Genomic DNA, 27,672 nt, shown 5'->3' with positions numbered 1-27,672 from the left:
CTTGTACCCTTTAGTATTTCTTTGTATTGATGCTCCAAGTTTCCCGCCCCTATACAGTTTTGCTTGTTTCTCACATATTCTTCCTGTTGTAGTTTAAAAATATTTTCAGAACTTTTTTTCTACATGGAATCTTAAGAGAATGTAAAATATTTTGGGGGTCTTCTGTTCTTTGTCCTTAATATGATTCTCCCATTCTTAAAAAAAAAAAAAAATTAACCAGTTCAATTTTCTAAACATATTAAGCACATTTTTGTGTGCAGAGCATTCTGTTAGGAACTGGGAGAGATTACAAAAAGAAAGAATCTGTAGTTTATAGTCATTCATTTCTTTAACTTTTTTTATTATTATTATTAGTCAGGACTTAGAATTTCATTGGTGTAAAGAACTGCTGGTGAAGAAATTTTCTTTACCTATATAAATTGATGTTAATTAAGTGTTTTATGTAGGGTAACAAACTCATCTAAGGTTAAGCTGAAATAAGCGTGAACTTAACTTTGGGTTAATCTGTCTTCAACTCTTTTAAAAGAAGACTCTTAGTAATAACTTTTATTTTTATGTAGCCTAGATTTCCCAGTAATTTTTTTCCTTTTCACCCCCTTCCAGAAAGTCATCCCCTATTTTTTAAAATTTATTTTAGAAAGAGAGGAAGAGAAGAAAAATAATTAGTAACCAGCAATTTTTCAGGCTCCAAAATAAGCCCACAAAAATAAAAAGTATTGCCATATAACACCAACAATACACAAGACAATATAACAGAAACAAAACAAAACCATAAAGTTATACAATAAGAATCCACAAGAGAATACTCAAAAGGGATAATCTCATTTAAAACAATATGATGCTTGAGAGTCATTTTACCAAAACATACTCAATATAGGTCAGTTGCAAAATAATCTTTAAAGAAATGAAGAACAGCTTAAATAGGAGAAGGAATATTTAGCATTTGTGACTTGTGCCAATATCTCGAAAATGACAAAAACTGTCAAAGTTAGTTTACAGATCTAATGCTTTATCAGACTACCAAAGGAATATTTTTCTAAATGCCATCTGCAAATGAGATATTGGGGTATGTGTGCAAGCTAACATTCTCTAATATTGGGAAACTTCCAGATCTATTCCTAAAATTTTAAAAATTGGGAAAAGATAATCTCAAAAAGACAAGACAAAATATGATTTTAGGATTCTAAAGCCAGGAAACTAGTTAGAAACATGAAAATTCTGAAAGGAAAAGGATAAATATTTATTTAAGCACTTAATATGATAAAAGCTCTACAAATATCTTATTTGATTCCCCCCTCAACATTCCTGTGAGATAAGTAGTACTATTGTCTCCATTTTATAGTTGAGGAATTTAAAGCAAAGATCAAATAGCTTGCCTTGTGTTACACAGCTATTAGATTGTTGTCTCAGGGAGAATTTAGACCAAGGTCTTCCTGGCTCTAGAGCCATAACATCCCAGACCTGTCTTTAGGTGATAACCACCTCAAACCTCACTTGTTTATTATTTGGGTTTTGATGGCTCAGAGTGTAAATAAAAAGTGTTTTCTGTCCTGGCCAAAAACTTTGAGGGTTTTCTAGTCCTGACTTGATTGTCCTCAGAAGGCAAAGTAGATCAGACCGTCTTTTGCCTCAAATCTTACCTAGCCTTAAATCACTAACGGGGAGTTTGCTTTAGACAAACTGGAATCTGAGAAAGAACTTAGCTTGAAAAGGCCAAGGTCACCCACTGCATTTTGGGTCATGAACAGTTGTCCTCCTTGCCATAGGACTCTTGATGTCTCTGGAGGAGAGTGAGGCTGATGACTTTGCACAGCCCTGACTCACTGAAATCCAATTCACTTGCAAGTTGGCAACTGGAAATCACATCTTCATGAAACTTACCTGAAAACTATGTTTTTGTAGTACAAGAGGAATAAATGTGTAGGTGGAAATCAGAGTAGAGCAAATGGTTCCCAGTCCTCATAGCAGAAGAAAGGGAGTAAGGGATACCAGAAAAGGGGATGGAATGACAGGGAGACAAGATGCAGTAAAGGTAGGAAAAAAGATAAGACCACCTTCCACAAGGAGGAAAAAAATGATGGTAAAAGTTCCCCTTAGGAACTACTAGACTGAAGATAGAAGCATCTGCTTATCTGCAAAGGACTCCAGTTAACTCCAGCTACACAAGCATTATCTCAGCCTGGCACAGTTGGCTAGTACCTGGTTTACCTCCCAAGAACGCAGAATCTATCTTGGGATGCAGTAACAAATTGTCAGCTCAGGGGGTGCTTCATTCTTGATACAGTCAGGGTCTCCTGCATGTTTTGGGTCCAGTGTTTCTAGAAAATATAGAAACTTAAAAGAAAAGTTTAATAGCTCCTAACAAAGTCATGAATCACTTTCGTGATATTATTGGTCCAAATAGCAAACAAAGTGATGAACCTATTTTATGATAAAGTTTATAACAATCAGTGTGGAAATCAGACAATCCTTATTTCAAATATTGATATGGAGATCCCTTTTGTAATGATAATAGAATTGTAGTTAGATCAAGAAAGATAGATAATATCTACCAACTCTCATTTTTTTTCTAGTAAATATTTTTAATACACATTGCTTTATGAATCATGTTGGAAAGAAAAATCATAGCAAAAGGGAAAACCATGGGAGAGATAAAAAAGAAACACAACAGAAAAAAGAAGTGAGCATAGTATGTGTCACATCCTTTTTCTTCTGGATGCACATGGCATTTTCTGTCCAAAGTCTATAGGGATTGCTTTGGATCATTGAACCACTGAAAAGAACCAAGGAAGATCAACCATAGTTGATCATCACACATTCTTGCTGTTACTGTGTACAATTTATTCCTGGTTTTGCTTGTTTCACTTAGCATCAGTTTGTGTAGACCTTTCTAAAATCAACTTGTTCATTTTTTATAGAACAGCAATATTCCATATATCTTATCCGTATACCAAAATTTGTTCAGTCATTCCCCAGTTGATGGGCACCTATTCATTTTCCAATTATTTGCTATCACAAAAGAGCTCTTATATTTTTGCACATGTGGATCCTTTTCCCTTCTTTATGATTTCCTTGGGATACAGACCCAGTAATGGCACTGCCGGGTCAAAAGGGTATGCAGAGTTTTATAGTCCTAGTTCCAAGTTGCCCTTCAGAATGGTTGGATCATTTGATAACTCCACCAATAATGCATTAGTGTCCAGTTTCCCCACATCCCCTCCAATATTTATTATTTTCCTATCATCTTAGCCAACCTGAGAGGTGTGCCAACTCTCATTTTACAAGTGCATTGAGGTGAAGTGAGTTTTACAAGATAACAGAGGAAACAGGTTATTTTAAAATTTATCTCATACTCACTTTTTGAGGAGATATATATAGGAAAATAAATTTGATTTTATGGAAAAACATGAGATTTCATAAGACATGTGGATATTGTTTCGGAGAAATATTGTGTTAACTGATTCATTTGCAAAGGTTTTTATACAGAGATTAAAATAATAAAATATTTCCCTTAAATTTGTTATCCTATTTAAAGTTTTTAAGCTTATCTGGTCTAATATATTGGTATCTTACTGAAATGGGTTCATGGTTTAAACATATAAACGGTGATATTGTAAGCAAATTAGGAAAACAAGGGATAATCTACTACTCAAATCTGTGGTAAAAGAAGGAATTTATGGCCAAAGAAGACCTAGAGAACATTATAAAATGCAAAATGGATAATTTTGATTATATTAAATTAAAAGGTTTTATACAAACAAAACCAATGCAGCCAAAATTAGAAGGGAAATAGAAAATTGGGGAAAATATTTTGACATCCAAGACTTTATTTATTCTCTTAAATGTATAAGAATACAAGGTATTCTCAACTGATAAAAGGTTAAAGGATATGAACAGACGGTTTTAATTGATTTCTTTAAATCACTCTTGATTAGAGAAATGCAAATTAAGACAACACTGAGATACCACTATACACCTCTCAGATTGGCTAAAATGACAGGAAAAGATAATGATAAATGTTGCAGGGAATATGGGAAAACTGTGACACTAATACATTGTTGATGGAGTTGTAAACTGACTCAATCATTCTGGAGAACAATTTGGAAATATGCCCAATGGGCTACCAAACTGTATATGCCCTTTGATTCAGCAGTGTCTTTACAGGATCTATATCAGCAGTGTCTTTACAGGATCTATAAAACAAATCATGAAAAAAGGAGAAAGGACCCATATGTGCAAAAATGTTTATAGCAGACTTGTTCTTTGCCACTACAAAAAAAAAGAAAAAGAAATTGAGTGGATGCCCATCAGTTGGGGGATGACCGAATAAGTTATTTTATATGAATGTAATGGAATATTATTGTTGTATGAAATGATGAGCAGGCTGATTTCAGAAAAGCCTGAAAATATTTAGATGAACTGATGCTAAGTGAAGTGAGTAGGAACCAAGAGGACATTGTATTCAGTAACAGTAAGGTTATGTAGTGATCAAGTGTGATGGACTTGGTTGTTTTAAAAAATGAGATGATTCAAGGCATTTCCAATAGACTTGTGATGGAAAGAACCATCTGCATCCATAGAGAGATCTATGGAGACTGAATGTTATTGTTTTTGTTGTTGTTTGCTTTTTTTTTTTTTTTTTTTTTTTTGCTTTCTCGTGGTTTTTTCCCCTTTTCATCTTTTCTCGTGCACCATGAGAAATGTGGAAATATATTTAAAAGGATTGCACATGTTTAACTTATATTGGATTACTTGCTATCTATAAGAGGGGGATAGGGGAAGGGAGGGAGAAAAATTTGGAACATAAGGTTTTCCAAGGGTTAATATTGAAAACTATCTTTGTATTCTGAAAAATAAAAAGCTATTATTAAAAAATATATATATATGTATAATATGTGTGTGTGTGTGTGTATTAAGTAATTTTCCCAGGGATAATTGATTCCAGATTTATACTACAATCATTGATCTGGTAATCTCTATTTGCAATTAGAAAATAAAATTGTCAAGAGTTCCATGAAAAAAAAATCTTATCAGAACTATTTTCAATAAAAATAGAATTGCTAACAAATTCTTTTAAGAGTAATTTTTTAATAATAATCCAGTGTTGAAGTAATATCATAAACTGTGTGTACTTGACAAATAAATAGAATTATATTGAAATCTAAAAGAGATGAAGTATCTTGCTTTCATCATTATTTCATAAAACAAAATATGTAACTTTCGTTTATTGAAAAAAACCTTTATATGTGCTATTTCTGTTTTGATGTCATTGTAATCACCCTGAAGCAACACAATGTGGCATTTGCGTATATTTTTAATTAAGATTAAATTTGTTTAAGAATTTTTTTTTGAATGTCATAGAAACCCTATAGTCCAGTATATGCCCTTTGATTCAGCAGTGTCTTTACAGGATCTATATCAGCAGTGTCTTTACAGGATCTATAAAACAAATCATGAAAAAAGGAGAAAGGACCCATATGTGCAAAAATGTTTATAGCAGACTTGTTCTTTGCCACTACAAAAAAAAGAAAAAGAAATTGAGTGGATGCCCATCAGTTGGGGGATGACCGAATAAGTTATTTTATATGAATGTAATGGAATATTATTGTTGTATGAAATGATGAGCAGGCTGATTTCAGAAAAGCCTGGAAATATTTAGATGAACTGATGCTAAGTGAAGTGAGTAGGAACCAAGAGGACATTGTATTCAGTAACAGTAAGGTTATGTAGTGATCAAGTGTGATGGACTTGGTTGTTTTAAAAAATGAGATGATTCAAGGCATTTCCAATAGACTTGTGATGGAAAGAACCATCTGCATCCATAGAGAGATCTATGGAGACTGAATGTTATTGTTTTTGTTGTTGTTTGCTTTTTTTTTTTTTTTTTTTTTTTTTTTTTTTTGCTTTCTCGTGGTTTTTTCCCCTTTTCATCTTTTCTCGTGCACCATGAGAAATGTGGTATAAAGTCCAGTATAGGTCCAGGATTGTTAATTATTCTTATGGGTAATATTGTATGTAATTTTTAAATTGTATATTCAATAGTCTTATTCTATGTAATTTCTAAAATATACAGTTGGATTAGGGAATACTTAGACTGAGAAAAGATTTTGTAGTTTAACATATAATTTTAGACTTTTTGCAATTTTGAAATGTATTGTAAATTTTATTGTATGTGGTAGAAAAGTATTTTCTTGGTGTCTTATGATGTTCATTTTGGTAAGTTGCTTGTTGGCCACTTTATCTTCTCTTTGTAGGTATAATCCGTTCCTTAATCTGTTGTTTTGTTTCAGTTAAGTTTAGATTCTTTACCCCATTTTATTGTGAAGCTTACTCTAATACAAACTTTGTGTTTCTGATGCATATGTTGATTGTAAACATGTTATTTCACATATTTTTTGACACTTCTTTATTTTCCAGAGCAATGACAATGAAGAACGGCTGCAAGTTGTTAAACTGCTAGCAAAAATGTTTGGGGCAAAGGATTCAGAATTGGCATCTCAAAATAAACCACTTTGGCAGTGCTATTTGGGAAGGTATATGCTCTTTTTATTTCCCTTTCTATAAGAGAAAATGTTGAAGTCTACACATTTTTCATTTTAAACAATATCAAAAATTAAGTCTGAATTCTTCATATGTAACATGACAAATAATGATGATCAGTAATCTCATATGTGATTTTTTTCAGAGCTTATAATAAATTAGCCACTCTTGTACATATGTCTCTCCCTCTTTCTTCCCTCAATTTGATTTCATTGGTAAAATTTATTACTAGATTTTTGTTTTTTTTCCCAGGTTATTTTTACCTTTCTGAAGCTGATTTTTCTTGTCCAAAAAGAGAACTGTACAGATATGCACACATATATTGTATTTAAGATATACTTAAACATGTATCAGACTGCCTGCCATCTAGAGGAGGGGGGCTGGAGGAAGGGAAGGGAAAAGTTGGAGCAGAAGTGATTGCAAGGGACAATGTTGAAAAATTATCCATGCATCTGACAATAAAAAGCTATGATAAAAAATATTCATAAGATTATTTTTAATTTTTTTATTGAACTAAATACAAAATAACAAAGGACAGGATAGAAAAAGTAAGAAAATTGAAATAAAAAAAAATTGTTGTGTATCCAGCAGAACACTGAGGAGAATTCAAAATACATAATAATAAATTTCTATTTCAAGAAAATATATAAAGTAAGAAATTTTAAAAAAAATTTTTTTTTGCCAGCTGGTTAGATGACAAGGTTAGATTTTCCCCTCTGCCCTTCACACATAAAATCTAAAGTATTTTTTGAATATTTAGTATATCATTGACAAATAGTTTTTGTCTGACATTCCTATATTGAATATTTCATTTTAATATATTTCATTGTCATGATTAGTGATGATATCTAAATGTGATATGATTCATGCAGTTGACTTTGAAGTTATGTATAAAGGTAATTAAATGACAGGTATTGCAATATTACTTTAAAAAAAACAACAAAAAGGAGAATAAGACTTTTTGAAATTGATTGGTCTCATTCTTAGTTAATTCTTATCTCTTCAACAATGAGATAATTCAGACCAGTTTCAATGATCTTGTGATGAAGAGAGTAATCTACATTCAGAGAGAGGAGTGTAGGGACTTAATATGATTTACAATATAGCATTTTCACTTATTGTTGTGGTTTTTTTTTTGTTGTTGTTGTTGTTTTCATTTTCTTTCTCATTTTTTTCCCTGTTTAATTTGATTTTTCTTGTGCAACAAGATAATTGCATAAATATGTATGCATATATTGGATTTAACATATATTCCTACCATGTTTAGCATAAAAAAACCCAGGGGTCTGAACCAAAAGAAATAATAAATTGTAATTCAAATGATTGAGTTTACTTTGTGAAGTGAATAACAAATTTTTATGCAAAAAATTGTAAATTTTCATTTATTCTTACTAATTCTAGATTCTGTCTATTCATTCTTACTCTTTTCTATCCACTATGTTCTTTGTTTTTGTTTTTTTAGCTTTCTACTGTTTTTTTTTCCTAGTTTTCTATTGTTTTTCAGGCTTTCTATATTTCTTGTATTTCCAATGTATTCCATTACCCTCCTAGTAGTAGCATATTTCATTTATTCAGTACTTCATTTATGCAATTTCTTAGTTCATTTGGTTATCAAGACCAATTGAAACAAAAAATCTTGCAGTTATTTCTTTGTCTTTGAAATGCAGAAAGAGCATACATTAGCCCAGATCAAGTGTTCTATATGAGGGCCTAAGGGGATTTTTGAGAGTAGAAGTAGCTCAGTTTCAGAGGATGCATGAATAATTACACATGAATGTTTACAATTTTTGATTTTTAGAATACTTTGGTTTTTTTTTTAAGAATTATATGAAGCTTAAATTTTAGAGCTTGAATATCAAAATATATTTTATGAAATATTTATCAAAATATTTAGGTTCTTTGTTGTAGCCGTTATTTAAATGAACGTTTTGATTCAAGAATATAGATATATTTTAGTGTTCACTTCTATCTTAAATTTGAATTATTATCTATTTTTTCAGTGCTAAGATTTTAGCTCATGAATTTGGTTATTAAAAATTAGTCTGCAATATAAAATGTTTTGAATTTGGTTGCGGTTGCTGTTGTTTATGTGAAATTGAAGAAATAGCCAATGTTCATGTGTGTTTACACACACACACACACACACACACACACACACACACACACACATTTTGTGAAGGGATTGACCTAAATGATTTACAAGGTCTCTGAACCAGTTATAATCTTGAAATAAAATTAAGTGGTTTACATGAGAAAATTAAAATTTTAAACACTTTAGTTAATATTTTGAAACTAAATAATGCTTTTTAATTACATTAATTTATACTTTAAAAGGCTCTTAAGAGAAAATTTTTCATCAAATTACATTTTAAATTTTAATCTTAACTATGCACAAAAACTTTATAGATTCTTTATGATTAGTTTGCTAAATTGTGATGTATGTGGTAGATATTTTTATTTTCATCTTGTAAATCTGGAAAACTAAAGTATTTAGAGGAATGTAGCATCAGATTTCATTTATTAAGCTTTAATGAGACTTGTATGGGGCTATGAGCTAGAATCCAATTTTGAAACTTCCATTTATTGTATGCTTAATTCCATAATTAAGATTATTTGATGTAAATAAACATTTATGGTTAAATTTGGCACATTCAAACAATTTTTTTAAAATTTATAATATTCAGCTGGTTAACTTTGACTTTTATTTTCCTACTTGTGTGTGTGTGTGTGTGTGTGTGTTTGTGTGTGTGTATAATATTTAGAAGCATTGTTTCTCAGTAAAGAATCTTGAAGTCAAGAAGAGCTAGTTTCATATGATCTGTATGAATACTGGCTACTCTTATTAAACTGCTCAGTGGTCCAACCATTCTTTAAGAATGTTAAAAATGAGTTATGCTGATTTTCATCTGTGGAAGGAATTTCTATAGGAGCAATTCTTCCTACTGCTGAAATCACTTATTTAGACTCTCTCCATCCCCCCTTTCCCTCCCTTCAAAATGGAGAGAATATTATGAAAAGGTTTCAGGTATTCTGTCTCTCAAAATTAAGATCTTTGAAATTATTGAATATTGATGAAAATGTAAATTTTTAGGTTTTTTATATTTCTAAAATTTTATTCAGATTATTAGGAACTTAATGACCCTGAAGAAAATTAGCTATCTCATTAACATTAAATTGGATTAATAGTAATGTTCATTTATGAAATAGCTCTTGATGTTTGCAAAAAACTTTGTTAAGGAAACAAGATCAGAGACTGTCAAGGAAAGATTCAGAGACAGAGACTTACTTGATTAAATTCACTATAACCTAAAGGAGTTGGCAGAAATGGAACTGAAAACCATTTCTTAAAGTTCGATTTTCTTTCCATTGTACTATACTGCTACTTTCCATAATAAAGTTGTCATCATAGTTTTATTTTTAAATCAACTTAATCATGTTGTCTCAGTATTCTACAAGACTTCTTTCAAAAAAAAAATCACCTTTCTTTAAATGAATACTTCTCTAAAATTTTTCCCTGGCCTTGTTAAAAAATTTTTTGTTTGAATAATTTTTATTATTTTCATGCAGCATTCTGATACGCACAAAATTAATGACTTGACAACATTTTTTAGGCTTTTGTAGTATAAGAAAATAGAAACAAGTAGTTCTAATCCAGTTATCAAAATGTCTTTTTCTTAAATGAAATAAATGTATATTTTTGGAGTAAGAATTGAGTTCACATTTTATTTTTGTATTTTATCTTTGTATTTTAAACATTTTTTTTCTTTTTATATTTTAAATAGGTTTAATGATATTCATGTACCTATACGGCTTGAATGTGTGAAATTTGCCAGCCATTGCCTTATGAACCATCCTGATTTGGCAAAGGATTTAACAGGTATTAAAGAATTTTTTAAAATAAATTTTTCAAAAATATGATTAATTACTCATTTTATATGCTACATTGGAGATTTTTTTCTTCAGATAAATTGCATTTTCACCTGTATTGATAGTCATATTTGTTAATCATTGATGAAAATAAATTTTTTAAAAAGATGATTACTCATTTTATTTGCTACATTGGAGATTTTTTCAACAGATAAATTACATTTTCACCTGTATTGATAGCCATATTTGTTAATCATTGATGAGGCTTGCCTTCTTTGATGTTGTTAGTGAGTTGTTTTCAGTTGTCTCACTCTTAAAGAAACCCATTTGGGTTTTCTTAGTAAAGATTCTGGAGTGGCTTGGCATTTCCCTCTTCAGCTCACTTAATAGATGAGGAAAATGAGGCAAACAAGTTTAAATGACTTTCCCAGGATCATACAACTGGTAAGTGTCTGGGACCACATTTGACCTTAGGACATTGAGTCTTCCTGCTCCAATCTTTTCACTCAATCTACTATATCACCTACCTGGCTGCCTTAGCATGCTAAAATCTGTAACTCTCCAATGTTATGTAGAAGATATCTGATGAAACTAGAACTCTTTGGAGGGAATATATCTCTTCAGCTTGGGGCAATTCAGATAAAATTTCTAGGGGATTTAGGATTTCTGGGGTTTTAAATAGATTTAACACTGAATTGTTGGTTTTCCCATGAGGATTTCACTTTATAAAATGACAGTTTTTAGAAAACCATCTTTAAAGGTAAATAATTATAGATCCTAACTTCTTTGTTTGGAATATAGAAATTCAGAACTGGTAATGTGCTTTATATAGTTCAAGTAGTAAAAGAAGTTTATAGATTAACTAAAATGATGTTATTTATCATTGTGGTTTTTGAAGTGAACTTTAATGGGGGAAATCTTTTAGGACATTTAGGAAAGTTAAAATTAAAGGTCATTTTATTCCCCAAATATAGCTGAAGCTAAAATGTTTAAAGCAACTTTGCATATAGTTTATCATTTCTGTCTTAAGCCTTTCAGTAAAAATGCTTTTATGTCTAGGAAAATAACTATTAAAATGTTTTTTTAAATGGGACTTAACATTGTTTTTCTTATTCCTATATTTATTTTTCTTCTACGAACCCATTTTTTCATTGTTGGTACCCAGTTAACTAATGTCAGTGCCTGATCAATACTTTTAGAAACAGCATTCTTAAGAGATAAGGAAGCCTACTTTATGTTTGTCTTCAGAACAGTTTAAAATAATTTTCATAGGAATATTGAGATTTTTCATTACTATTTAATAGCTCTATCACTTTGAGCATTTCACTTATTTAACAAAATTGAATTTTACAAACATTTACTAATACCTAATATATGCACAAGAATTTTGCTAGTCACTGAGGATAGAGAGTCAGATAGGAAATTACTTTTTTCCTTAAAAAACTTAAAATCGGGGCAGGTAGATATAACTTGTATATCGACAAGTAAATAGAAGATAATTTTTGAAGAGATCAGAACAGGAAAACTTTGCAGGAAATTGGGGAATTACTTTTAAAGTACATTGGTTCTATATGTAAAACATTTTGTAAACTTTAAGGCACTACATACATGTTCACTATTATTAGTTATCTATGAAGTTAAAAGTCTTAAGAATGCTTCCATGGTAGCATTTTTTCCTGTTGCCTTCTGCCCTCTGCCCAAGAGAATGATGATTCTAGGTCTCTTTGGAGATTTTGTTGGTTTTGGAAAGTGCCTTTTTCGATAATTTTTAAGATGGTCTTGAGTAGATTGAAGTCTATGGGTCGTTATAAATTAATCTTTTAGGGTTTCAATATCTTCCTTTATAAAGTAATGAAGGGATTCGATTAAAAGATGATCTCTTAAGATTATGTCTACCTCTAAGTTCTGTAGTGCTTTGAGATTTAATAATTGTGTTGAGCTGACATATTTTTCAGTTCTCTTTTGGTTTTCGTGGACAGCTTTTCAATTCACTTTAAGATTCTAATGGCTGTCACCTTTCAGGCATCAGATCATTCTCCTTCTATTTGCTTCTCCATTCCATATCAGATATACAGATGATGATCATATCTTTGGTCTAGCCATCATCCACAGCTCAGCTACTTTCATTCTTATGAATATTGAAATCTTTTGTTCTGATGATAATTTTTTATCATTCTTTCTTTACCAATGACTTATGCCTTCTACTCTTAGTTTTTTGTTTCTTTAGTGCTCTTCATTCTACACTCCAGCTCTGCTGACCCATTTGCTTTTCCTAGCAGCTGATGCTCTCTTGTCTCTGCATCTTTGCACTGATACTCTGACTCCTTTGCCTAGTATAGTCTCCTACTTTACCTCTGTCTCTTGGATTTCTTGGATTCCTTCTAGACTGCTTAAATCCTATCTTTTTCAGGAGACGTTTCTCCAGCCTTTTGCCTCAATCCTATCCAATAGTGCTTCAAGATTATGTCATTGTTATTTATTTGATGTTTTTCTATTAGAAAATGAACTACTCGAAGAATAATGTTTTTACTTTTTTGTGTATTCCTTTAGTGCTTAGTACATAGTAAGCATTTAATAAATGCTTGTTGATTTGCTAGTTTATTTCAGACATTTATTAAATTATTTGTGTATGCAGTGTAGTGTTATAGGCATTTAGCATATAAATTTAGAAACACAACAATCTTTTCCTTCGAGGAGTGCTTATGTTCCACTTGGTCGGTATAATATATACAATAACAATTTTATAACCAGAAATATTGAGGAAGAAAAGACCACTTGGAGATCCATGAGATCATGGAATGTTTCACTGAAGAGGAGGAGTAGTATTTGAGTTAAAACTTGATGAATGAAATGATTTTGATAGGTTTATATGAGTGTGTGCTTTCAAGTCATAAGAGTGGCTAATTATTTCTATTTACATCTCCTTTATATGCTAGGATTAAATACTATTTATATATTTTGGTACAATATAAAGGGCACAGTATTTGGATTCAGAAAAAAACAATACAAGGAAATCTAAAGTAAAGATCTAGAGGACAGTTATGGTATTCTTGAGCCAAAGAGTAAACATGGCTTAAATATATAGCTAGGTTTAGGAAAACCTAGGTGTTGTACATTGGGTTTCTTAGCTCTACTCAAGGACTAGTTGAGAGGCCTCTTCTTTTCCTGCTTTCTCTTTATTTCACATCCTCAACAAGTTGCCCTATAGTCCCAGCCTAGAGTCCTCTAATACTGAATAAGGCCATTGCTTAACCAGATTCCAACTAGATATAGAGCTCAAAAAGCAGATTTCTTTAATAACAGGATTTCTCAATTAAAGCTAGGACCTGTAACACTAGGCTAGGTCTAATTTCCTTTTCTTCTTGATGCTTAAGGGAGAACTAACTAATGAGACCTTCTGTTGTCAGAGGATATTGGGAGCCACAGTAAAATGGTACTATATCTTGGTCTTTGTCTGCAAAACTTATACTTACTCCTCTCTTAACTCTTCTTTGTCTTTCCATTCTTTTGGATCTTACGTTAAGAAACATCTCATTTTAGGTGTTTTCCTCTTACACTTCTCAATTTGTTTTCAGAAGCCACTATATTATCCATATCCTACCGCCTAACCATCAGTGAGTGTCCCCCTCAGGACCTGTCCTGGGTCCTTCTCTTTTTTCTTTGTTTTTCTGTTCCTTTTATTGATTTTATCAGCTTTCATTCATGGTTAAATGTTTTCTTTACAAGTATCAGTTACAAGTAATAGCTTTAGTTTCTTTTCCCAAATCCCAGCCCTTTTTCATATTTCTTTTTGGATGTCTTGGGACAACTAGGTGATGTAGTCAATAAGACTCATCTTTCTGATTTCAAATCTGGTCTCAGACACTTAATAGCAATATGACCCTGGGCAAGTCAGTTAGCCCTATTTACTTCAGTTCCTTACCAAATGAGGTGGAGAAGGTAATGGCAAACCCACTACAGTAGCCTTGCTAAGAAAACCCTCAAATGGTGGGGTCATAAAGAATCAGACATGATTGAAAAACAGTCGAAGAATAGCAAATAACAACAAATTGGGGATGTCTCAAATATTATAGCAGTTGGGTGGTACAGGAGCTAAAATTTGATTATGGAGTTCAAATCTAATCTAATCAAAACAATTACTAGCTCAGTGTGACTGATCAAGTCACTTAATTTCTGTCTGCCTAAGTTTATCTTTAAAAGATCATAATAGATCATAGAAGATCAAAATAGCATCTATTCGTAGGATGGCTATAAAAATAAAATGAGATTTTATTTGTAAAGCAAATGTTAAAAGTGCCATATAAATATTATTGTTCAAAACAAAACTCTTCTCCCATTTTCTTGAACTCTTTTCCTTATTTCCTGTCATCTAGATTTGCAGCCTTAGCATTTAGCTTGATTCATCTATTTCCTTTCCTACTATATTGAATTAATTGCTAAATCTAATCACTTGAACTTCCATGATATTTCTGAATTGTACCCTTTTCCCACATGGCCCTCATCTTAGTTTACATGTGCACTGTCTGTCACTTGAAGGATTAGAACTGCCTCTTGGTTGGATACCTTGCTTATAGTCTACATATAGTCCTCTATACTGTTTCCCAACATAGTCTTTCTAAAGGTCAGGTCTGACCATGTCATTCTCTAAATCAATAAACTTTAGCAACCCGAGCCAGTCTTTTTATTTCATGAATTCAACATTCCATTTTCTGTCTCCTTGTTTTTATATTAGCCTACTTCTCTTGGAATATATTTCCTCTTCATTTTTGCCTTTTAGAATTCCTAATTACCTTTAAGTCTCAATTTATATGCCACTTTCTTTGAAAAGCTTTTCCTTATCTCCCTAGCTTAAAAAATTTTTCCCTTCTCACAATGTGTATGTGGTGTGTGTGTGTGTGTGTGTGTGTGTGTGTTTTGTATTCCTCTTGTGGGTATAGATTGCTTTTCATTTTGTCTTCATATTCTATACCTTCTACTTAGACCAATTTAGAAAAAGAGATGAAGATAGATATGGATGCTAATAATGGATCTTTACGTATGCAAAAAGACTATTGTGTGATTCATCTCTATTGCTGAGAAAAGTAGAAATTTTTATTCTTCAAATGCCTTATTTTACTCTCCTGTCTCCCTTTTTTTTCTCTTTCTCTTTTTCTCCCTCTCCTTTTTCCATCTCTCTTCCTCTTTCCTTTTCTCTCTCACTTTCCACTGCTTCTCTGTTCTCTATCTTTTCTCTTTCTTTTCCTAATAACAACAAAAAAGATTTAGTGATAAGTTTTTGTTGTCAGTCCAAAGAGGCTCATGAACATTTAGTGGCAGGTTGATCAATTTTCGAACTGTGGCGGTTCTGGAAGATTACTTGCTAATGTAGGAAATCAGTATCAATGGGAGAGATGTTGGTAAAGTTACAAATTTTTAAAATAGAGACATTTTCTCAGTCAAGAAGACCTCGATGAAAAAGTGTTTGCTATGGATAAGCTATCTGTTAATAATTATTTGATGAATACTTTGTTTTGTTGCTACATCCTAACATTCTGCCATCTGAGAGAGATTTTAATGCTATAACTATTTTGGTCTTTTTACTTCATATTTCACTGTTAAGACTTCTAGACTTAAAAGCTGAAATGATTCTTAGAGATTATTTAATACAATCCTTTAATTATACAGATGAGGAAACTGAGGCTAGATGAGTTAAATAACTTGAGCAAAATCATTTAGCAAGTAAATGGCAGAGCTGGCTAAAGATTCATTCACCATATGTTCACAAAACTGTATATAATTAAAGGGATCATAAAGGAAACATTCTGATCTTTCTCTGAAAGAACAAATTTGTTTTTACATTATAATACACTCTTTTTACCTACGTGTGTGTGTGTGTGTGTGTGTATATATATATATATATATTCCATATATAAGTCAAAGAAATAATGGTTAAAAAATCTATCACTTATTTGCGTTAAACTAATATAAATAGTTTTTTTAGATCCTGGTGACATAGTTTTTGTTAAACTTTACTAATTTCATTTTTCTTTTTTAGTTATGTTTTCATTACTTATATGAGTTATTTAATTGGTTTAAGCTTTAAAAATTCTCATTATAGCAATTTTTTTCTTTCAGAATATCTTAAAGTAAGATCACATGATCCTGAAGAAGCCATTAGACATGATGTTATTGTTTCTATAGTTACAGCAGCTAAAAAAGATATTCTGCTTGTTAACGATCACTTACTTAATTTTGTGCGAGAACGAACATTAGACAAACGGGTAAGTAGGAATGAGTGATTATTTGTAGTTTGAGCTGCTAAATAGTTCATATTTAAATATGCTAAATGTTTTGTATTTGAATATTTCATATTTTCTTCCTCCCTTGATAGACTTGGTAACACATTTACTGGAGAAATGGCTGGTATAGAAAATTCATGTTGAAGAAACTTGCAGACTTACAAAACTTGTACAAAGTCTTCTGTAATTTTTAGTTTTGGTAGTTGCTTGTAGCATGGAGATAGGAAATCACTTGCCGATAGTCATATAGTACTGTTTGTGTCAAAGATAGGACTTCTGGCAGCTAGTTGGTGCAGTAAAAAGTATACCAGTCCTGAAGTCAGGAGCACCTGAATTCAAATCTGGCCTCAGACATTTAGCGCTTTCTAGCTGTATGTCCCTGGGCAAGTCATTTGACCCCAATTGTTTCAGCCAAAAAAAAAAAAAAAGAAAGAAAGAACTTTTTAGGTTTAAAACAGTCTTCAACTGCCTCTCTGTTGAATTTCTAATGACATTTTTGTTGCCCTAAATAATTATTTCCTCATTGTTAAATGTAGAAATGAGATTTCTTATAGTAGAGGTAAATTCAAGAGCTTAAACCATTCTCTCTCATTCCCGTGCTTTTACTTCGTGTGGATCATAATTTTTATGATTTTAATTATTGATGTTTAGAGGTCCTTTGAAACTCATGTTTTGTTATATCTCTTATCCTTTTTCTGTCTCCTGCCAAGTTATAGGTGCCAATATTAATGTTAATTCAATGGGATCAGTATTTATTTTAATGGAGTGTTGTTTGTGATATTATGACCATGTTAAAAAAAAACAAAACCTAGTTCTCTTAGAGCACCATATGACTAGTTCTAGTTTTACTTTCTTCAGCCTGGAACTTTTGTCCCTGTAATAAGCGTGTGTTATAAAGTAGCACTGAATTATCTCTCTAATTCATCAAGCACTTAGTTCATTGCCTACCACATAATAAGCACTCAGTAAATGCTTAGTTGACTTACTGACTCTGCTGGCATGTGGTTGCTTCCAAATGAGCCTTCTAGTAACATGAATTTCTCATCGGTTATTGTTTTAAATTTATTTGGTGAATCATTGCATTTAGTGATCTATTCAATATAGGCAAGGAAAATTAGGGAAATAGCAGGTAAACGTTTCAAATTTATTCAGTATCTTTAGCTATGTGTATTAAGTAGTTTTGAAATATTAGTACATAATCTTCTTTGGAAATGTACCAGAACCATTATATGACAGTTTTCTAGTTGCCAAGTTTTTGTTTTTGTTTAAAATATGGAACAGAAATATAAACATTAGTTAAATGAAATCCAAAGAAATTCTCCAAACTGACTCTTCAGTTATTAATTTCAAGCATTAGTGTCTCCACCACACATTTTAGCCAGATCAATCAATAAACATTTATTAAGTACCTACAGTATGTCAAGCACAGTGCTTCATGTCAAGGAGTTTACAATCTAATGGGTGAGACAGTATGGAAATGTACACGCTGTGTACAGAACATGTAGGGGGAAATGGACAGATGGAATGTACTAGAATTAAGAAGATTTGAGGAAGGTCTTTTATTGAAGGTGGAGTTTTAGTTTGAACTTAAAGGAAGCCAAGCAGAACAGTATTTGTGGCTAAGGAAGGAGAGTGTTCCAAGAGTAGGAGACAGCCAGAGAAAATAAGTTGGAGCAAGGAGATTTGGAAAGACTTGTTCAAGGAGAACAGTATCACTAAATCAAAAAAATATGTGTTGAAAAATAAGTTTTAAGAAGACTGTAAGAGGAAGATAGGATTCGAGTATTAAGAGCTTTGAATGTCAGAGCATTTTGTATTTGATATCGTAGGTAATAGGAAACTACTGGAAATTGAGTTGGGATATAGGAGTGTGTGTGTGTGTGTGTGTGTGTGTGTGTGTGTGTGTGTGTGTGGACATGAAAGATCCTGTGTTTTAGGGTAGTCAACCTACTAGCAGACTATTAGACAGTAGTCCAGATATGAGGGAAGCCTTAGCAGTAGGAGGTATATATAGGGGTATAAGAGAGGTTGGAGGAATTCAGGATGGCTCCTAGATTTCAGGACTGGAGGACTAGGAAGATAGTATTGTCCTCGACAATAGGAATATAGAAGTTAGAGTTTAGGGGAGGAAATAACTTCTGTTTTGAACATATTAAGATGTGTAAAAGGGAGTTGGAAAGACGTTATTGGAGATTAGAGCAGGAAAGATGAGAATCATCAGCGGGGGAAGATGGTGATTAAATCTATGGGAGCTGATGAGGTTACCTAGTGAAGTAGAATAAGAGAAGAGAAGACCGCTCAAGATAGAACCCTGAGAAATACCCATGGGCTGATCTGAATGAGGATTCAGTAAAAGAATTGAGGAGAAAGAACACTGGGAAATGAATATAAACTGCTTGCATTTTTGTTTTTCTTCCCGGGTTATTTATATCTTCTGAATCCAATTCTCCCTTTGCAACAAGAGAACTGTTTGGTTCTGCACACATATATTATATCTAGGATATACTGTAACCTATTTAACATGTATAGGACTGCTTGCCATCTGGGGGAGGGGGTGGAGGGACAGAGGGGAAAAATCGGAACAGAAGTGAGTGCAAGAGATAATGTTGTAAAAAAAATTACCCTGGCATGGGTTCTATAAAAAAAAAGTTGTTTTAAAAAATAAATAAATAAACGGGGAAAAAAATACACACTTTAAAAAAATAAAACAAATAAAACAAACAAAAAAAGGAATTGAGGAGTAGTCACATAGCTAGGAGGAAAACTGAAAGTGGTGTCTGAAATGTAAAAGAGAGTTTAAAGGAGAAAAGCCTTCAGTGGTGTCTAAAGTTGCAAAGAAGTCAAGGAAAATTAGAATATTGAATTTGTTAACTAAGGAGATACCATTGAGTTTGGAAAGAGCAGTTGCCATGGAAAGATAAGATCAAAAGGACAAAATGCAGGTTGTAGAAGAAAAGAAAATAAGGGAGAGAAAGATGAGCAGTTGTACAGGGTATAAAATGGAGATTTTTTTTTTTTTTTACATCATAGAGTGTAAAAATTTGAAGGTCAAGGAGACCAGCTAGCTCTATTCGTGTTTTATCTTTATAATTTTGCAGATATGGAAAATAATTCTCAGAGAGGTTAAGTGAATTATTCAAGGTTACACAGCTAGATAAATGCTTTAAGGATTAACAAATTATGTTAAAATATGGCTTCAAGGTGAATAGTACATGCACTTCCTCAGTTTTATACACAGGATATCTGAGTCTCCAACAAATTGGTGTTTGAGGTAAGAGGTTTGAATATAGTCCTAATGCAGCATCCTTTTTACTCTCCCTGTAACCTCTGTTTATTATTTGTTTAGTATTAATATATGGCAGAATCAGATCTCAAATCTTTGAATGCCTCTTCTTCCCTTCTCAAGTCAAATTAATATGACCACCACCACCCTCATTACTATCTTTCCTCAGAACCTGATGGGTACCACCAGGACCATAAACCTGAGAGCCTTGGAAATAGTGTACTCACTCTTAAACCCCCAGACATAATTTCCAGTCCAGTCTCCAAAGTCATTATTGAGAGAAGAAATCGTTGTGGAGAGGGTACCCAGCTTTTTCATTACCAAGAATCAACTGCCAACCAACTGCCATCAACAGTCAGATAGATGCAAAAATTCTGCAATTAGCATCTCCCATACCACCAATCTTGCTTAGACAAGCTCTCACAGCTGTCATCCAGAGTAGCAATTCCCCTAAAGGAGGAGCAGCCTATTAGGCAGTTTAAATGATTTTCTAAGATGTGTATATATGTATAGTCCTGAGCAGGCTATTAGGCAGTTTAAATGATTTTTTAAGATATATATATATCCTTTTGATGATCCCATGCAAAAAGATTATTGTAAAGATAATTAATAGTTTATGTGGGGCAACTAGATGGTTCTTGGACTCAAATCCGTCTCAGGCACTTAACACTATAGCTGTGTGACCCTGGGCTAGTCATTTAATCCCAATTGTCTTGACAAATTCAATGAAGAACTTGACAAGAATTTTTCAAACGGAGTTTTATAAATTGCTATTTGTTGACTTCGTTGTGAATTTGTTCAGAAAAGTTGTTGAAAAATTTGTTAGAAACTATGGTTTAATAATAACAAATTCAAGAAGAGTAAAACTTGTAGACTACTTCAATGCTATATTATCTGTCACAAAGAGAATTAGAAGACACTGAACCATGGTAAGCTCTGAACAAGATAAAAAAGAATGAATTTGAAATTCTGGTTCCTAATATAGAAGTTATCAAAATCATTTGACTTGATGATGATGATAATTAGCTTTTACATAATCCTGTAAAGTTTGCAAAACACTTTACAAATTGTTATCTCATTTGATTCTTACAGCAACTTGTTATTATACCCATTTTACAGATTAGGAAAATGAGACAGCCAGGGATTGAGTGACTTGCCCAGGATCACATGTCTGCTAATTGTCTCTGTCTGTATTTTTATTCAAATCTTTTTGATCCCTGATCTCAGCTTTAGTGTTCTTTCTACTATATCACTTAGCTGCTACCAGATTACTATAATCACATCACTTCACTTGTTAAAAGAAATGTCAAATTCAATACTAAATTAGAAGACCAAAATGAAAAGATGGGATGACTGAAATATTTCAGTAGTTTGAGCCAAAAGTATTAAAAAAAATTTTTTTTTGGTACTGAAAATTAGAAACTGGGTTAAAAAAAAACTCAACAAAGAGATTCTTATAATTTCCTATAAATGTTTCATGCAATGACTCAAAGAGGCCAAAACAACATACAAATCAACCTAGCTAAGAAATGTATAACCTCCTTATTGGAGAGTAGCCAGTGTCAGAATAAATTTAGAATACAAGCTCATATGCAAATGGTTATTTTAAGGATATGGTGGTTCCCTGATAAATAGTCAAAGAATAGAAAAGGCACTTTTCTGAGGAAAAAAAATCAAAACAATTTATGGTTATATGAAAAAAAGGCTCTAAATCATTATTGATTAGAAAAATGCAAATGAAAAAAACTGAGATAGCATTTTACCTGTTAGATTGGCTAAAATGCTAGAACTGGAAAGTGACAAATGTTGGAGGGAATGTGTAAAAATTTGGACCTTTTTAAATTCATCATTGGTGGATCTGTGAGCTGATCAGATCTTTTGGAAAGTGATTTGGAATTATGCCCAAAGAGTTGTTATACTTTGACCTTTGACCCAGTGATACCACTATCAGGACTGTTTTCCAAAATGATTAAGGGAAAAAAGGAAAAAAACCCAATATATTCTAAAATATTTGTAGCAGCTTTATTTATGGTCACAAAGAACTAGAAATTGTGAGAATACCTGTTAATTAGGAAATGACTGAACAAATTGTGGTAAATGCTTGTCAATTGTAAGAATTGATGAGCTTGGTGATTTTAGAAAAACATGCAGAGACTTGCACAAAATAATGAAGAACAAAATGAGCAGAACCAAGAGAAGATAATCTACATATACCTATACAGTTTTAAGAACAACTTTGAGCGACCACGTCCTTCTGAAAAAAAAAATACAAATTAATTGCAAATATCCTATGAATGAAGATGCTGTTTGTATCCAGAGAATTCACACACACACACATACACACACATTTGTGTCTAATGGTAACCATATTTGGGGGTAAGGGTTGGAAGGAAAGGGAGAGAGAAAAAAAGTTACACTTTAACTTTGTATATTTGAAAGGAAGAACAAGTTGAATCTGCATCTTCAGGTGCAATCCTGTTTCTTTTCAACTTTGTTATAGAAATGCTTGTTTTATTTTAAATTCAGAACAAAAAAAGTTTAAAAATGTTGTTTGCTAAGTTCACAGTTTTAAAAAATGTAATTAAAAAAAAACAAAAATAATATGGTGGAACATTTTGATCGCTTTGGATAGGTAATGAAGATCAGCAGTGATTACGGGGAAGAGCACAGCCTGTATTGTAATTGGGGAATTCCATAGCTCTTTATTAGTCTTAGGTTTCTCTGTGAAAGACATTAATTTTTTAAACACCAGCATTTTTTATTGCTTTATGAATACAAGTCATGGAAAATACTACAATCTTTAAAGATCCAAAGTCTGATTTGCCAAAAGACAATGAAGACCTGCTTAGTGGATATAATAGATAATAACATATTACCAATAACTTGAGCATAAAAAGTGATATAAAATATAATCAAGAAAATTTATGATTTTATTTCAGTTCAATTTTTTAAAATATTAAATGCTTATTGTATGCAAGACATTGTGCTGGAGATACAAAGAAAAGTTAGTTACTAGGTGACAATATTTTTCTGTGAGTAGAAATGCATTTAAGCTATTTTCCAGGACTTGGGATACATTGGTAGGGAATTATTTATACTATTGAAATTATAGATATTTTTGAAGTATTAAGGGGTTATCCCTTTGTACTTGAGCTACTTTTAATTGTTAGGAAAATAAAAAGATGAGTTTTACATGAGTTTGCAAAGCAGTTCTAATTTATTTGATTATTTGCAGTTTTAATATTTGCATCTTTAAATCATGGTAGGTATTAAACTTAAAAGCTTCTTCCATGAAAAAATATTAAATCAGATATAAATTTATGACAAACTTTTCATATGGTAGTGTTTTCTTAAAGAGTATATTCAAGTATAATTGATTATTTAGTAATTTCATGTGTAGTATGACCTCTTCTGAACTTATTTAATAAAAATGACATTTTTAAAATAACATTATGTTCATTTTTAAGTGGCGAGTCAGAAAAGAAGCCATGATGGGACTTGCCCAAATTTACAAGAAATATTCGTTGCAGTCAGAAGCTGGAAAGGAAGCTGCAAAACAAATTTCATGGATCAAGGACAAATTGCTACATATATATTATCAAAACAGTATTGATGACCGGTAGGTTTGAACCATTGGAGCATTGATTCATTAATAGAAGTGCTTTTAGAATCTGAACCAAATATATGAAGGAATGGAATAAGGAATTCACCTAATTTAAACTATTTAAAAGGTATCTAATTATAATCTGAGACTGGACGTATTCTTGTTCTATATAGTAGTCATGCTCTTCTCTACATTCATAAAATCTCATGATGGTCTTATAGGTTAGACTAGAGACCTGCAGAGAAGAGTGAGAACCTTTCTGTCTATCAGATACTGTTCAGATTTAGTATTTGACTTCAAAACTATAATCATACTACCTCATCTTTACACCCTGCCTTCAGAATCTTGGATTGCCTAACCATTGGCTGATATACTGTTTCAGTGTTAAGGAAATGATTTGAAAAAGTATCTGTAGCTAACAAAATCTTTGTGGGCTGTTTTGTCTCTCTGATCCTACAATTGAAACTTTCCCACTCTCAGATTAATGTAGAACAAAGGTCATTGCTGATAGACTTTTGTGACATTACAGTAATTTCTGTAGTGTCTTCTCCATAACGACTCTACAAATCACTTAAGGATAGGGTATGAGTTTTTCTGTTCATTTTTAAAAAATGAACATTTTTTTAGTAGAATAATTTTTGGAAGCAAGAGTTTACTTATTCTCTCATCTTTTAAGTTATTGGTGTTATTATTTTGATGGGGTTGGTTAATTTTTTTTTTTAATAAGGATTTTAGAAGAGAAAAAGAATTCTTTGATTTTTAAACACTTAATAAGAAAACATAGCAACCTATTATGAATTTGTCTTCAAAATCAAGGTTTGAGCTGTACTAATGACAAATTCAATCATTTCATTATAGTGACAAAGTAATAATAGTCACAGAGATCGTTAGCCACTTTATTACTTTTAACTGAAACAGTTGACCTTTAATTTTGAAGTGAGGAGCTTTTTTTGTTATCAATCTTCTGACATGCAAAAAAGTACCGCTTATGGTTTGCAATTATTGTTTCCTTAGCAAGCTTTGCAGTTTTTAATATATTTCTGTAAAAAATTTGAAGTTCATATATATATAGATTTTTTAGACTTCTGATGCCACCCACATACTAATTTACTTACTTTTTGTAGCATTTTTTTAACCTATTGACCAAATTTTATCCATGATAGAAATGAGTATGAAATAACCTTCATAATTCTTTTGTATTTATTTTTAACTTATTTAATTATTTAATTTATGATTTATAATTACTACTACCTTTTAAAAATAACATGTTCAAACTTACATGACCAGTGCTTTTTTTGTAAGTAAACATTTTTTTCTCAACATTCCCTTACAGGTTGCTTGTTGAACGCATCTTTGCTCAATACATGGTTCCTCACAATTTGGAAACTACAGAACGAATGAAATGCTTATATTACCTGTATGCTACATTGGATTTAAATGCTGTGAAGTAGGTTTCCAATGACTTTAGTTTTCATCTTTTGCAGTATAATCACATTTGATAAAAGGAATATAAAGAACAAAAATATTTTAATTAGAATATTCAAATTCAATTATACAAGTATTTTATAGGATGCTAAGTAGTACCCAGAATAGTGCCTCAAGCTTAAAGTCTGGAACAGCAGAATTGAAATTCAATCTCAGACACTTAATAGCTTTATGATCCCAGACAAGTTGCAAAATGGGACTCTTAGTACTTACTTCTCAAGGCTGTAGTAAGCATCAAATGAAATAGGTCTTGTTTGCAAACCTTCAAGTTTGAACTTCTCACTTTGCAAACCCTCAAGTTCTATATAAATGTACTATTTGTTTCTATTTTTGTGGTTGTTATAAACTCAGTGTTAACTATGTATCAGGACCTGTGCTAGATATTTGAAAAGTTAAAACAATCCTTAAGCTCAAGAAATTTATGACCTAGTATGGATAGAGACAATATATGTATGGGTAAGTGAACGCAAATTTATTCAAGGCAATTTTGAGGTAAGAGGAGGTTGACCTGCTAACCAACAGTTCAGAGAATCAAGAAAGACTTTTTATAGAAAGTGGCTTGGTGAGCTAAACCTTTAAATGGAGATAGAGATTCTAAGACCTGGAGATCAGAATGGAGAACATTCATTCTAGATATATAGAATAAACTGTTAAAGGTACAAAATCAATCTGGAATTATAAGTTGGATTCAGATGTGAAATGCTTTAAAAGTCAAATAAGAGGAATTTACATTTTATCCAGAGCCCCTGGAAGTTTTTGACCAGTAAATGGATAAATTCAGACTTTTGCTTTAAAAATATCGATACTGCAATTGTATGGAGAATGGATTATAGTGGAGAGATTCGAGGTTCAAGTTTAGTGGGTTGTTATCCGGATGGGCTGAGGAAGAGGACTGGTTACCAATGCTTAACACAGTTCTGGTGCTTAGTAGATGAGTATTGAATGCTTGTTGATTCCATTAGAACTGGGATGTCAGTTAAAAAAAAAAATGAATATGAGAATCTAGAGATAGAGTAAATAAGACAGCAATTTTTTGTGTTGGTGTAGGTAGGAGGTAAGGAGAAAAGGAAATTGTTGAAGATAATTTTAAAGTTGCAAATCTGCATAATTAAAAAGATGGTGATGCCCTTCACAGAAATCAAGATTTTAGGAGGGATAGATTTAGTAGAGGGAGAGATGAGGGGGGGAGGAGGAATGAGTTCAGTTTTGGACTTGAAGAGTTTGAATTGCTTATTGCAATATTGGTGAATATTGGCTGATACTGAACTGGAGCTAAGAAGAAAAAAGTACATTGTGCTTGGTAATAACAGTTAAACTTATGGGAAGTAATCACATCACCCTGAGAAAGAAGAAAGGGCCCTAAGGATTCACTAATGCATTGGTGGTCTGATATTAGAATGGGATCTTGAAAGTGTATTATTTGCCTTTTTGTGTATTTTTAGGGCTTAGCACAGTGCAGTGTCTGCCACATTGTAGATGTTTATTGAATGATTGTTGTCTGATTTGAAGAACAATTCCAGAAAAATTAGTATTGGATATAGTATTACAGGAATCATTGGAAATTTTGTAGAGTGGTGGAAAACCATATCATTATGAATTTTGAAATTGATAGGTGAGGAAGTAGAGGCAATAAGTATAGATGTATGTTTGAATGTGTAATTCTTTTAGATTGTGAAAGGAATAGGTTAATAGCTTATGGGGTAAAAGGGTCTAGTAAAGTGCATTTTTATGTTTTGGAAGGGGGAAAGCTGGGTATGTTAAAAAAAAAAAAACACATGTATAAGAAAGACTGAAATGTAGAAAGGGAGAAAAGATTATAAAAATTCTTTGAAGAGATCAGGGTTACAAGTAGAAGTAGAAAAACCCTCTCTTTCCTGAGACTACAAAGGGGAAGAAAATGGAGATTGTTTATTATTTAAAATTTCATATGTAAAATTGGGAGAAAAGAGAACTCATATTTGAATTTCTTCAATTATTTGATAGATTGTGGCAATTTCCTTTGCTGTTAAGGAGAGGAAACAGACTACATAATTGGCTTAAACAAAGATTCCATTGTGTCTCTGTCTCTCTCTCTCTCTCTCTCTCTTGTTTTTTTTTTTTTTTTTGAAAAATCAGCAATTTTGACTTTTCATGCATCCTGTGCTTCCTTTTATGTTCTCTGAGATTTTTTTATGTCACTAACAGTGCTTTTCTTTACATTTGCCAGTTCTTTAAATTACTCATTCTGGCCAGGTGACTTGACTGCATTATGGACAATTGTTTTCTTATTAGTTTTTTACCTGTTTTGTGTATCAGTTCTTCTGTTTTCTCCAGATCAAAAGTCATTATCTTTGACAGCTAAATCTGAACAAACATAAGAAATATTCTGGTGTGCCTCTTCCTTGCTATTTATTATTCCATTCATTTTCAATAGCTAATGGGTCCTTTCCTCTGTATCAGTTCATATATAAGTCCTTCCATGCTTCTTGAAATTTGAAATAATAGTTGTTCCTGGCCCAATGTAATCAATCAGATCCAATGGGATAATATTTGTTAAATACTTAGAATAATATATAATAGACTCTTATATAAATGTTTATTATTTGCTCCTGTCCCTCCATAAAATCTCATTATCT

At 31.9% G+C, this 27,672-nt stretch overlaps 1 protein-coding gene across 2 annotated transcripts in view; it reads left to right on the top strand.

The window, feature by feature from the left end:
• Nucleotides 1-27,672, top strand: part of PDS5B (PDS5 cohesin associated factor B) — a 219,276-nt gene that overhangs the window by 88,895 nt on the left and 102,709 nt on the right. For both annotated transcript variants that reach the window (XM_051986480.1, XM_051986479.1), the window contains 5 exons: nt 6,418-6,533; nt 10,323-10,417; nt 16,522-16,667; nt 23,436-23,587; nt 24,906-25,019. In XM_051986480.1, the coding sequence (XP_051842440.1) occupies nt 6,418-6,533; nt 10,323-10,417; nt 16,522-16,667; nt 23,436-23,587; nt 24,906-25,019 (623 nt within the window). The remainder of the gene's footprint in view (nt 1-6,417; nt 6,534-10,322; nt 10,418-16,521; nt 16,668-23,435; nt 23,588-24,905; nt 25,020-27,672) is intronic.

Source organism: Antechinus flavipes, chromosome 3 (genome assembly GCF_016432865.1).
Source record: "Antechinus flavipes isolate AdamAnt ecotype Samford, QLD, Australia chromosome 3, AdamAnt_v2, whole genome shotgun sequence".
Taxonomy (NCBI): Eukaryota; Metazoa; Chordata; class Mammalia; order Dasyuromorphia; family Dasyuridae; genus Antechinus; species Antechinus flavipes.
The sequence above is the reverse complement of the archived record's forward strand: the minus strand, read 5'-3'. Positions and strand labels throughout refer to the sequence as shown.